The sequence below is a fragment of the Neolamprologus multifasciatus genome, chromosome 18 (assembly GCF_963576455.1).
Source record: "Neolamprologus multifasciatus chromosome 18, fNeoMul1.2, whole genome shotgun sequence".
Lineage (NCBI taxonomy): Eukaryota > Metazoa > Chordata > Actinopteri > Cichliformes > Cichlidae > Neolamprologus > Neolamprologus multifasciatus.
The window spans coordinates 27,181,382-27,193,770 of record NC_140456.1 but is presented as its reverse complement, the minus strand read 5'-3'; the positions used below and the strand labels follow the sequence as shown (position 1 = coordinate 27,193,770).

Below are 12,389 nucleotides of genomic sequence, written 5' to 3'. Positions count from 1 at the left end.
TCACCGGGAGTGAGCTGGTACATACCTGAGCGCCCAGCCCCAGACACCAAGAACCAACAATGCACCGACCCCTGAGGGCATCAGTCACCGGCAGGGAGTGTGGTGAGGGGAGATAGGCCTCCACACTTGGAGGGCCTGGGAGTTCCCAGAGAGGTGGAGTCTAAGACCCGACCTGACATATAGACACAGACAAACAGGCACACACAGACACAGACATGCATTCCCACCCTCATGCACACATATACAAACACTCAGCACTCACCCAACGTAGGGATAAACGTAAATGGACATGTACACACAATCACACTCCCCAAACATACTCTATACCCCGGGTCCAGGTATCCTCACCCCCAGAGGGGGAAACAGCACCCAGACCCAGGAGATGTTACCCTTCCCTCCGGGGTGGAGGCAAGCAGACCACCCCAGGCTCTGCAGCAGCAGGGAGGCCAATCGGACAGCCAGCATCTCCCCCCCCCCCCCCCCCCCCCCCCCCCCGGCCCCGATGGCTAGTAGAGAACGGGGGGGTGTGTTTGGTCAGTTCTAATATGAAATAATAAGGCATTCCAGAGACTCAGGGACACAATTTGAGAGCTCTGTGTCCACTATTTTTTTAAAGGCTAAATCTCGGACTATTGAGGATAATCTGAGTAGAAGACCTCAGTGCTCTGACAGGAGTATGAGCATGAATAAGATCAGACAAAGACAGTGGTGCCAGCCCAATTAGAAACTTAAAAATGATCAATAAAATGTTACAATTAAACCTAAAGTTGACAGGACTCAAATGGAGTGAAGCTAAAATTTGTTTTTGTGTTCCATTTCTTTCCTACATACAAAGAATAACAATAATACAGTCTTGTCATAATAAGAGCATGTATGACTCTGAGTCATGAGTCACGAGAAAGGCAAGGCTGCACTTTGGCCAATAATCTCCACTGGTAAAAGAAGCAGTTTTATCGCAGAATCAATCTGTTTATCCAAATTAAAAGAGCTGTCAACAATCACACCCAAGTTTTTAACAGATTGATAAATGAACGACCCATAAGCCCTTTTTCCATTAGTACCTACTTGGATTGACTCGGCACGGTTCGCCAGGGTTTTCAGGGCTGTCCAATAAGTCATAGTACCAGGTACTAAAATAGTACCTGCTTGGCCGCGGTTAAAAGCAATCCAAGCAGGTACTAAAATGTGACGTTGTCAGACTGCCATGCCACCGATTGGCTGGTCAGTGGCATCACTTGATGAGTTATGAGAGTGTCTCATTCACGAAGATCAAAACTGCCATTTTTGAAACCAGGAAACGAGGGAAATGGCTACAAAAAACAACGCCCGGCCCCCGAGTCTGACGATAAGCAACAGAATACCAGGTATATTGTTGGCTCGACGTCCACTTTGGTTTGCCTTCCGCGTCGCATACTAATTACATCACGGGATGCTCTGCAGTGTTGCTATGACGACAACCATGGACATTAGATAGTACTGGATTGTAATGGAAAACCAGTCGATGCAAGTCAAGTCAATCCGAGCAGGTACTAATGGAGTAGGAGAGCCAACACAGAGGAAACACAGTCCTACAGCTGCTCACAATCTCTGTTTTCATTTCTGTTCATTTTACCATTAAAATTAAGAAAATTCATGTTTAACCAATTCTTTAAGTCAGTCTAACTAATGAATTGGGGTCATTAGATTTCACAGGAAAAGAAATCAAGATGTTATCAGCAAAACAATGAAAGGATTGGTTAAATTTCTCAAAAATTAATAATAATTTTTAGCTCACTGACATGTGTAACCTAACAGGATTAGGGACAGGATAAAGTGGCAGTCTCTAAGGTTGACAGAAAGAATCACGAGAACTGTAGAAAGAAATGACAAAAACTGCACTGCCTCAAATTCCCAAACATTTCCAAATGTTAACCTCAGAGTAAAAACATGTTAGCGGTCTGGTTCAAAAACTGTTTTGGCCTGGATCGTTAATTTCCCCCTTTATAATAACTTTTTGTGGGATTATTATTTATTTATTTGTATCCCTTAGATGGCTCAAAGTTCATTTTTAAGTGGGGAATGATTATTTTTAAAAGAGGGGCAGTAAAAGCCTGCTTGGTGACCTTGTTTGGTGTTAGTGCCTTATGACCAAAGTTGTACTAGCAGTTTGCCCAAGTTATCAGTGTTTAGCAAATATCTGTTCTTGTGCAGTGTACCCATACTGTCACTTTGCCTACTAAACTTGCTGGTGTTAACTGAAAACTTCCCTGCACCCCACCCTCTGTATAATTACATGTTCAAAATGTTCTGGCTCCCAGAAAACAAGCTGTGAATGTCAGGCTTCAAACATCTACAGATGATGTCCTGTTGGATAATGCTCATCTCTTATATACAGTCTATGATTTTATCCCATTTTTCCCTCCACAAATTTGAACTGCCCTAATATCCTAAAGCTAACTTGGGAAAAAGTCCACACAGGAATGTTCTTCTTCTGATAGAAGCAGAGTACTCAGTCCTTATTTGTTTCTTTAAACTGCAGGGTTTAAAAAGTGAGGAGGCTCATGCTACTCTTCCACAGATCATGCAAAAAAGCAAGTACAGTGTGATCCCTCACTGGCTTCCCAGCATAACTAAAATAAAAAACTAAACCCTTGTCGTGACACACGGGACTTGGAAACTTTACTTTTATTAGTTCAACGTGAAAACGCCATAGGACAAAAACCGAACTGTAAATTTCCATTTCTGAAAAAGGTGCTGGCTCACAATGATTATTTAGTATGAAGAATCAGCGTGAACTGTTTATTAGGGACACATGACTTTTTGGATGGCACAAAGCTTACACTGGGGTGAACATCCAGGAGGCAGACCTTGCCCTCTGCCATCACTCTGTGCACAGAGTCTAGACTTGTTCCATAGTAGTGACCTCTGTAACTCCCATACTCAATAAACCTGGAGGCAGAAAGCATCAGGGACAGGAACAGACATGAAAACAATTAAAACGGCAGAGTAGACAGAGTGAGTGGACAAAATGCAAGCGAGATTCTTTTAATACCATGGGAACACATGCTAATGGAGTACCTGTGACTCAAAATGAGCTCTTCAAACATGTGGACTGACACAAAATGATAATCCACACCTTCGCTTTCCTGCCTTTTCTTCTCCCGTGTGGTGTCTGTAAGAGAAGAGCACGGCAGGCGGGAGATGAAACGCATTTTAGCGTGCAGGAGATGACAGTCGAGGAACTCGAAAGCGTGTGTCTTACGGGGTACGGTGACGCCATAGCGGTCGGGGTCGGAGATCAGCAGCCTCCTCTTCAGTTCATTAACGCCAACGCCGCTGGGCCCTCGAGACAAATATCAAAACACAGTGTTCTCCATGTGGGTATTCATTCCAAGTATCACTAATGTGTACTAATGTTTTCCTCAAGACAAGCCCAACATCAAATGACGCATCTGTCTTTACCATCAGAGAGGGAGCGACAGTCAGACAGAGCTCTGATTTCATTCAGATTTTCAGCGTCTGTCTGCGCCCCCCCCCATCGAACGTTTAACGCTCCTATACCCTCTGGAAAATACATAGGATTGCACTTAAATGTGACATCTGCAAAGCCACGCAGTATCAATGTCATTATAGTGTAGGATGCACAGGATGAAGCGCACACACAGACACACTCGCGCTGTAGCATCTGGGATTTTCTTCTAGAGCAGGTTTCGGCAGCCCCAGATTGCATCAGACTCTAATGGAGCTCTGTCTGAAAGTGGGATTCCTGACATACCTGCCTTTTCCATCACTGGGTTGCATGAGCTTGATACATTACAAAATATCAGGTTTATGGACTCTCCGCTCTTACACTTCTAATGCGTTTCACAGCTGCCGCACAGAACCGGAGAGGAGCATCATCGGGCTTTGTGGATGCTTTCCTTTTCAAGAGTTACACGATCTGTGGGCGCTTTAAGTGGCTGGCAGTCACTTTCACCAACTTCCCTGGGGCATAGGGGTCTATTGTTTCATTCAAAGTGCATATGCAGTGCAAACTGAAAGGATATATTTCAAACCTGGTCAAACATCATCCAGCTGGTCCTGGTTTAGTGATCCAAGGTTTTGGTTTTCCCGTCTATAACTTTCATTGCCAATAAGCTATATATTCTTAATGATGACCTCCGGTCAATGAAGAACCCTCACAGCAGACAGTAAAACGTAATCCCGAGTCGGGGTTAGCTCCAACTCAATTAAAGAGGTCTAAATCTAAATCCAAGCTGTCTTAACTGTTCCAAGTTGATGATGGAGCACTTGGCTGACATTATGAGGGATCGTCTCCACCATCCACCATTTCTCTCCATTCTTTTATTTATTTATTTTTTATCTATTCTCTATCTAGTATTGTTTTTGCACCTCTTCAGCTCTTTGTGTTTCTCGCTTCTCTTTTCTTTACTTTTTCCGTCTCTTCGTTTCTCGTCTGCCCTCCGTTCTCCTCAGTCACAGGCGACCTACAGTTGTATCGTAATATGACATTAAAAAGACCTTCAGCGGGGCTCAATCTAAAATTCCCTGTGGAGAGATAGAGCTCAGAAATACATAGAGCAGGCCTGCCGGGCTGGCAGAGAAGCGAATCTGGGGTGGGCCGCTAGGTAACTTAAGAGAGCACGGTATATTCTGACTTTGGGTTCTCTGACAGTGTTTACGTGTTTCTGATGGGAAAGGACTGTTCTTGCGCTCATGAGTGGGAACATAAATCTTCATTAACGCATTGCTTTTTCTTTTGATCAGCAACATTTTCAATAATACCGTGTTTTACGTAAATGGGACTCTGGCATTTCTGAAATTTTTGCAAGGGCTAAAAAAAGGGAAGCTACAGGATGATATAAAACAGAATATAACTGACTAATACACCTTAAACTGCACGGAAATATTTATGCTGTTATCTCCATCATCTCACTGGCACATTATTTAACTCTCTCTAATGTTTATGGCATTTTTTGATAAAATTACTCTCCACACAGCGTGGTTGTGTTCAGGGTGGATATTGCACACACAGAGATAAGTCTTGTACACCCAGGGGAATCAGCTGGACATTAATGTGCCAGTGAAAACTACAAAAAAAAAGACTATGACAGCATTTAAAAAAAAAAACCTCATTGTTTTTCATCATTATCAAAAAAATGCAATGCTTTTTCCTTTTCCTTTAAAGTAGCAAAAACTCCCGGTTGACTTTGTTCATTTACTAAACATCATCTTAGAAAAAAAAAACAGCAATCAGCCCAGATGCTGTTTTGTCCAAGACAGGAATGTCAGTGAATCGTATAAATCATAATCATACAGCCACTGCTCCCTAATCCTTTCTTTTCTATTCCACTAAGAAAAGCACAATTTTTCTGCCTAGTTCATCATACAAGTGCTCGTCATAAAAACTATATTTTACAGAGATTTTTGTTTTTAATGAGGTATTGGACTTGGATAGCTCTACAAAATCTGAATGCAATATTTTTTTGAGTTTTGACTCTCCTAACCCACCATAAGTGCGTCCAAATTCAGGGGCTCCATCCCTCAAAGGACACAAAGGAAGGTCGAGAAGGCCGGAAGTGAGTGGCTGATAAATTAGACCAGGGGTAGGCAACGCCAGGCCTTAAGGGCCGGTGTCTTGCAGGTTTTAGATATCACCCTGGGTCAACCTGAATCAAATGATTAGTTCATCACCAGGCCTCTGGAGAATTTCAAGACATGTCGAGGAGGTAATTGAGCCATTTGAATCAGCTCCTTTTTGGGTCAAGGATGCATCTAAAACCTGCAGGACCTTGAGGCCTGGAGATGCTCACCCCTGAATTGGACAAAATGTAACTTTTTAAGATTCTTTGTTAATTTAATGTTTGGAACAGTTGGATATTTAAATGCAATAAAACCCAATGCTGACTTTAAAAGTTTATCCCTGGACTGCTTTGCTTGGACCATCTGCCATTTTTCTTTTCCAAAAAATGTTTTACAACCACCAATGCACAATAAATCTTGGGATAGAGTGGGTTGAAAAGGATTCGCCTGATGCATCCTTCAAATCCCAGGGACACATTTGTCGGCCTCGGCTGGAGGAGCCTTCGAATTTGGACAGCCTTCGTCGCCTTGCTTTGATGTAAGAAGCCATCAAATGTGGCCTTCAAAGGATGGAGCCTCATATCGCTCCCCTAAAACGTCTTAAAAATACCCACCCATACACTTTTTTGCTTTTTTGATCATACATACCAACCAGGATGACCACTCGATGTCTGTCCTTTGGCTCCCTGTGGTAGGGGATCACTTCTATGTAGGTAGGTGGACAAATTGAGCTGTGTACCCCGGCGCTCCATCTCCTGAACCGAGCAGCTTCTTTGGCCCAGCTGCTCTTTCTACCGAGTCGGAAACTCCTTCTTAACCCAGCTGGCAAAGAGACACAGGGACTCTTCAGTAAGGTGTATAACTGGAAAGGTAGCTGTAGCTATATGGCAGTCCTAAAAACTTGGGTTAGTTCATTTGAGGCAGGGCTACAAAGCCTCTGGTGTGTACAGTTATGTATATGTGCAAGCAAACCAACACGGCAACATTTGGAGCAATATTTCTCATCAAGTTGAAAACATTAACTCTCAGTTTGGCTCTGTTATTAGTGTTAGCCATGTATTCTTGAGGGAAAGATCTGTCTTTAGGGCTTTTTTGGTGGAAGTGAATCACAACAGTAAAGCTGTGCTTTGTAAAATTAAAGAAGTAGCATAAAGGTTTGTGGCTAAGTCTGTTGATCATACCGTTTCATCATCTGTGTTTCCTTTCATACACATCATTGAATCCATTGTTAATGCCAAAATCTTCTAAAACATTTCTGTCGCTCCCTCTTTTTTTTTTGCTTAAAGACGACAATATTACTAGTTATTTCTTAAGTCTGAAGAATTTTATATTTTGAGCACATTTTCACACATTAATAGTCAGCAGAGTTGCGTAAGCCTTGATTTAATCTAGGCTTAATTGACCTGCGTCTGGTTTTTGCTCTTGTTTTGGTAAAAAAGGCAAAGACCAGAACTCTTTTATACAGTGGAAAGGGAAAAGCATTGAGAATTATTAAGGACAAGAGAAAACAATTCAAGAAACCATCTGGTGTCAACTGCTATCCTGAGCAGCACACGTCTTATTTAAGAGACAATAATTCAGTCTGTCACGCGTCACTGCTGTCCTGTCTGAAATCCAGCCTCTGCTATGCGACTGTGGTCGGGCCGGGCTTGGCAGACTTGCTTTCTTTCATGATGTTAACTAAGTGATGGTGCCAAGCCCTCTCTGACGTCAACCATAATTTCACTTTGTAAGCATGTCTATCCATTTCCTCTCCAGGCTTCATTCTGAGAAACATACCAATGTGATTTCAAGCTTTTGTTTACACTGGATTTAAAATGATGAGCTCTCTCAAATATGCGGATTAAACTGTATGAAAAATAATTTTACAAAGCAAAAAAACAAATCCTATTTCCTAAAATCAAATGCGCTCTGCACAAAGCCATTTTGTATTTGTCAGTCTTAAATCATTCTGGCAGACAAATTATCATCAGTGACTGAAAATGCTCCCAGCCCCACATTTGTTGAGATACTAAAAGATATTTCAGATTTACTGATCACTGTGATGTGACGGGAAAGGAGTGATAAGACCGAGTAACAGGCCAGCATACAACATGCTGTGAGCTGGGCCTGAGCTCTTCATGTCAATGTTGTCAGTGTAAAAGAGTTGTGTCTGTAGCATCACAGCCCTCCAACAATACAGTGAGATCATTAGGTGGCACTGAATGATTCAGTGTTAGCAATTAAGGAAACTGAATGACAGGACTGGTAGATTCCTGGTTTGGGACTTCTCCACTGAGGAACCATTTGTTTGTTTGTGACTCAAGAATAAAACATGGACTTAGCTTCCAGGTCAGAAAAACAAAGTCAATGCTGAAGTGCCTCTGATCTCCAACCACAGATATTGCCATCTGGTGGCGATAGCTGCGGTTGGATGTAAAGGAAAACAGCTTTCTGTGTCAGTTACTCATTATGCGTCATGTTGAATATTATCATTTGGTCATGCCATATTTCACAATAAAAGATTATGAAAGCTGGTAACAACTTTCAATTCAGTTCAGTTCAATTCAATTTGACTTTTATAGCACCAAATCAAACAGTTCACTCAAGGCGCTTGTGACTGACAAGTAATAGACTATGGTTAAAAATATCTTTTTCCACATATTTGTCATTTAACAAGAGAAAATATGATAAATGAAAAGCATCTCCATATATTTCAGAGCTTTTACTTCAGAGCAGAGATTACTGCTGCTGTTCGTACTATTTAAAAAGGCAGAGATTGGGCCTTTATCTGAGCCATGGTCTGAGTAACCCCTGCCTTTCTATTCTAAATGGTAAATGGACTGGTTCTTATAGAGCACTTTTCTACTCTACAGTGGCTTGCAAAAGTATTCGGGCCCCTTGAACTTTTCCACATTTTGTCACATTACAGCCACAAACATGAATTAATTTTATTGGAATTCCACGTGAAAGACCAATACAAAGTGGTGCACACGTGAGAAGTGGAACGAAAATCATACTCAATTCCAAACATTTTTTACAAATAAATAACTGCAAAGTGGGCTGTGCGTAATTATTCAGCCCCCTGAGTCAATACTTTGTAGAACCACCTTTTGCTGCAATTACAGCTGCCAGTCTTTTAGGGTATGTCTCTACCAGCTTTGCACATCTAGAGACTGAAATCCTTGCCCATTCTTCTTTGCAAAACAGCTCCAGCTCAGTCAGATTAGATGGACAGCGTTTGTGAACAGCAGTTTTCAGATCTTGCTACAGATTCTCGATTGGATTTAGATCTGGACTTTGACTGGGCCATTCTAACACATGGATATGTTTTGTTTTAAACCATTCCATTGTTGCCCTGGCTTTATGTTTAGGGTCGTTGTCCTGCTGGAAGGTGACCCTCCGTCCCAGTCTCAAGTCTTTTGCAGACTCCAAGAGATTTTCTTCCAAGATTGCTCTGTATTTGGCTCCATCCATCTTCCCATCAACTCTGACCAGCTTCCCTGTCCCTGCTGAAGAGAAGCACCCCCAAAGCATGATGCTGCCACCACCATATTTGACAGTGGGGATGGTGTGTTCAGAGTGATGTGCAGTGTTAGTTTTCCACCACACATAGCCTTTTGCATTGAGGACAAAAAGTTCCATTTTGGTCTCATCTGACCAGAGCAGCTTCTTCCACATGTTTGCTGTGTCCCCCACATGGCTTGTGGCAAACTGCAAACGGGACTTCTTATGGTTTTCTGTTAACAATGGCTTCCTTCTTGCCACTCTTCCATAAAGGCCAACTTTGTGCAGTGCACGAGCAATAGTTGTCCTATGGACAGATTCCCCCACCTGAGCTGTAGATCTCTGCAGCTCGTCCAGAGTCACCATGGGCCTCTTGGCTGCATTTCTGATCAGCGCTCTCCTTGTTCGGCCTGTGAGTTTAGGTGGACGGCCTTGTCTTGGAAAGGTTTAAAGTTGTGCCATACTCCTTCCATTTCTGAATGATCGCTTGAACAGTGCTCCGTGGGATGTTCAAGGCTTGGGATTTCTTTTTGTAGCCTAAGCCTGCTTTAAATTTCTCAATAACTTTATCCCTGACCTGTCTGGTGTGTTCTTTGGACTTCATAGTGTTGTTGCTCCCAATATTCTCTTAGACAACCTCTGAGGCTGTCATAGGGCAGTTGTGGAGCTGTTTTGCAAAGAAGAATGAGCAAGGATTTCAGTCTCTAGATGTGCAAAGCTGGTAGAGACATACCCTAAAAGACTGGCAGCTGTAATTGCAGCAAAAGGTGGTTCTACAAAGTATTGACTCAGGGGGCTGAATAATTACTCACAGCCCACTTTGCAGTTATTTATTTGTAAAAAATGTTTGGAATCATGTATGATTTCCGTTCCACTTCTCACGTGTACACCACTTTGTGTTGGTCTTTCATGTGGAATTCCAATAAAATTGATTCATGTTTGTGGCTGTAATGTGACAAAATGTGGAAAAGTTCAAGGGGGCCGAATACTTCTGCAAGCCACTGTATCTGAGCATCAAAGAGCTTTACACAACTAGCCTCATCTACCCACAAGCACTTTTTTCTCTGCTGTTTCCAAGTGCTTTCTATCTAACATTCACACACATTCATACTTCGATGGATGCATCGGGGAGCAGTATGGGGTTAGTATCCCGCCCAAGGATATTTGGCATGCAGACTGGGATCGAACCTTCCAGTTAGTAGGTGACTGGCTCTACCAACCCCCTTACTATTGTTTATTATTGGGATAACATGCACAGTAAACACAGAGATAGTGGACTCTTATAAGTACCTGGGTGTTCACCTCAACAATAAACTGGACTGGACTACAAATACAGACGTCCTGTATAAGAAGGGCCAGAGTCGACTCCACTTGTTGAAGAGACTGAGGTCCTTCGGAGTCTGCAGGACTCTGTTAAGGACATTCTATGACACTGTGGTAGCATCTGCCCTTTTCTATGCAGTGGCCTGCTGGGGGAGTGGATGCACGGACAGGGACAGGAGCAGGATTGACAAACTGGTGCGGAGGTCTAGCTCCGTGCTGGGATGTCCCCTGGAGTCTGTGGAGGTGGTTGGTGAGGGGAGGATGTTAGTAAAGCTGACATCCATCATGAACAACCCACATCACCCACTGCATGAGTATGTGAGTGGGCTGAGCAGCTCCTTTAGTCAGAGACTGAAACACCCTCGCTGCAGGAAGGAGCGCTTTCGCAGATCATTCATCCCAACAGCAGTTAGACTCTATAACTCCTCAATCACGATGTCATAAGTCACTGGACACTGTGAACATCCACGGTCACCACCTCATGCATAATGGCCCTTCCATGACCTTCCAAGCTATTAGTTTATGTCTTCCATATTTCCAACTATATCCATAATCACATACTGTGTATGCTACCATTGTATATAGTGTATTATCTTACTTTTTTTTTTCATTGATTGTACTTATTTGTATTTTTATATTTCCTTCTAATATCTGTACCTGAGCTGAGGTGACGCAAAATTTTCCCCGTTGTGGGATCAATAAAGTCTTATCTTATCTTATCTTAAACACCACACAGACTGGATTTGAACCCCCGGACCTTCTTGCTGTGAGTCATCAGTGCTAACCGTGATGCCACTTTATAAAAGTTGTTTCAAAATAAGCTTTACTCACTGCCTTTGTGACAGAATCAGTTCAAGAAAATGTGCCATGGATCATTATTTTGCCATGACATACACACACGCAGTCAGACTCGAGTTAAATGGACACACAGTACTCTACTAAAACCCTTTACAAAGCTCTTTAATTCAATTTCAATTCAATTCAATTTTATTTATATAGCGCCAAATCACAACAAATGTCGCCTCAAGGCGCTTCATAGATACAGAGAAAAGCCCAACAATCATATGACCCCCTATGAGCAAGCACTTTGGCGACAGTGGGAAGGAAAAACTCCCTTTTAACAGGAAGAAACCTCCGGCAGAACCAGGCTCAGGGAGGGGCGGCCATCTGCTGCAACCGGTTGGGGTGAGAGAAGGAAGACAGGATAAAAGACATGCTGTGGAAGAGAGACAGAGATTAATAACAGATACGATTCAATACAGAGAGGTCTATTAACACATAGTGAGTGAGAAAGGTGACTGGAAAGGAAAAACTCAATGCATCATGGGAATCCCCCGGCAGCCTACATCTATTGCAGCATAACTAAGGGAGGATTCAGGGTCACCTGGTCCAGCCCTAACTATATGCTTTAGCAAAAAGGAAAGTTTTAAGCCTAATCTTAAAAGTAGAGATAGTGTCTGTCTCCCGAATCCAAACTGGAAGCTGGTTCCACAGAAGAGGGGCCTGAAAACTGAAGGCTCTGCCTCCCATTCTACTTTTAAATACTCTAGGAACAACAAGTAGGCCTGCAGAGCGGGAGCGAAGTGCTCTAATAGGGTGATATGGTACTACAAGGTCATTAAGATAAGATGGGGCCTGATTATTTAAGACCTTGTATGTGAGGAGCAGGATTTTGAATTCAATTCTGGATTTAACAGGAAGCCAATGAAGGGAAGCCAAAACAGGAGAAATATGCTCTCTCTTTCTAGTCCCTGTCAGTACTCTTGCTGCAGCATTTTGGATTAACTGAAGGCTTTTCAGTGAGTTTTTTGGACATCCTGATAATAATGAATTGCAGTAGTCCAGCCTGGAAGTAATAAATGCATGAACTAGTTTTTCAGCGTCACTCTGAGACAGGATATTTCTAATTTTAGAGATGTTGCACAAATGGAAGAACGCAGTCTTACATATTTGTTTAATATGTGCGTTGAAGGACATATCCTGGTCAAAAATGACTCCAAGGTTCCTCACAGTGTTAC

The 12,389-nt window shown here is 42.6% G+C and overlaps 1 protein-coding gene across 1 annotated transcript in view; it reads right to left on the bottom strand.

Moving 5' to 3' along the window:
• The window catches only part of LOC146498171 (MAGUK p55 subfamily member 7-like), a 33,634-nt gene that overhangs the window by 5,938 nt on the left and 15,307 nt on the right, over nt 1-12,389 (bottom strand). The window contains exons 13-16 of the mRNA XM_085140271.1: nt 6,211-6,384; nt 3,242-3,322; nt 3,058-3,151; nt 2,820-2,928 (exon numbers count right to left, since the gene is read on the bottom strand). Of these exons, the coding sequence (XP_084996397.1) occupies nt 2,820-2,928; nt 3,058-3,151; nt 3,242-3,322; nt 6,211-6,384 (458 nt within the window). The remainder of the gene's footprint in view (nt 1-2,819; nt 2,929-3,057; nt 3,152-3,241; nt 3,323-6,210; nt 6,385-12,389) is intronic.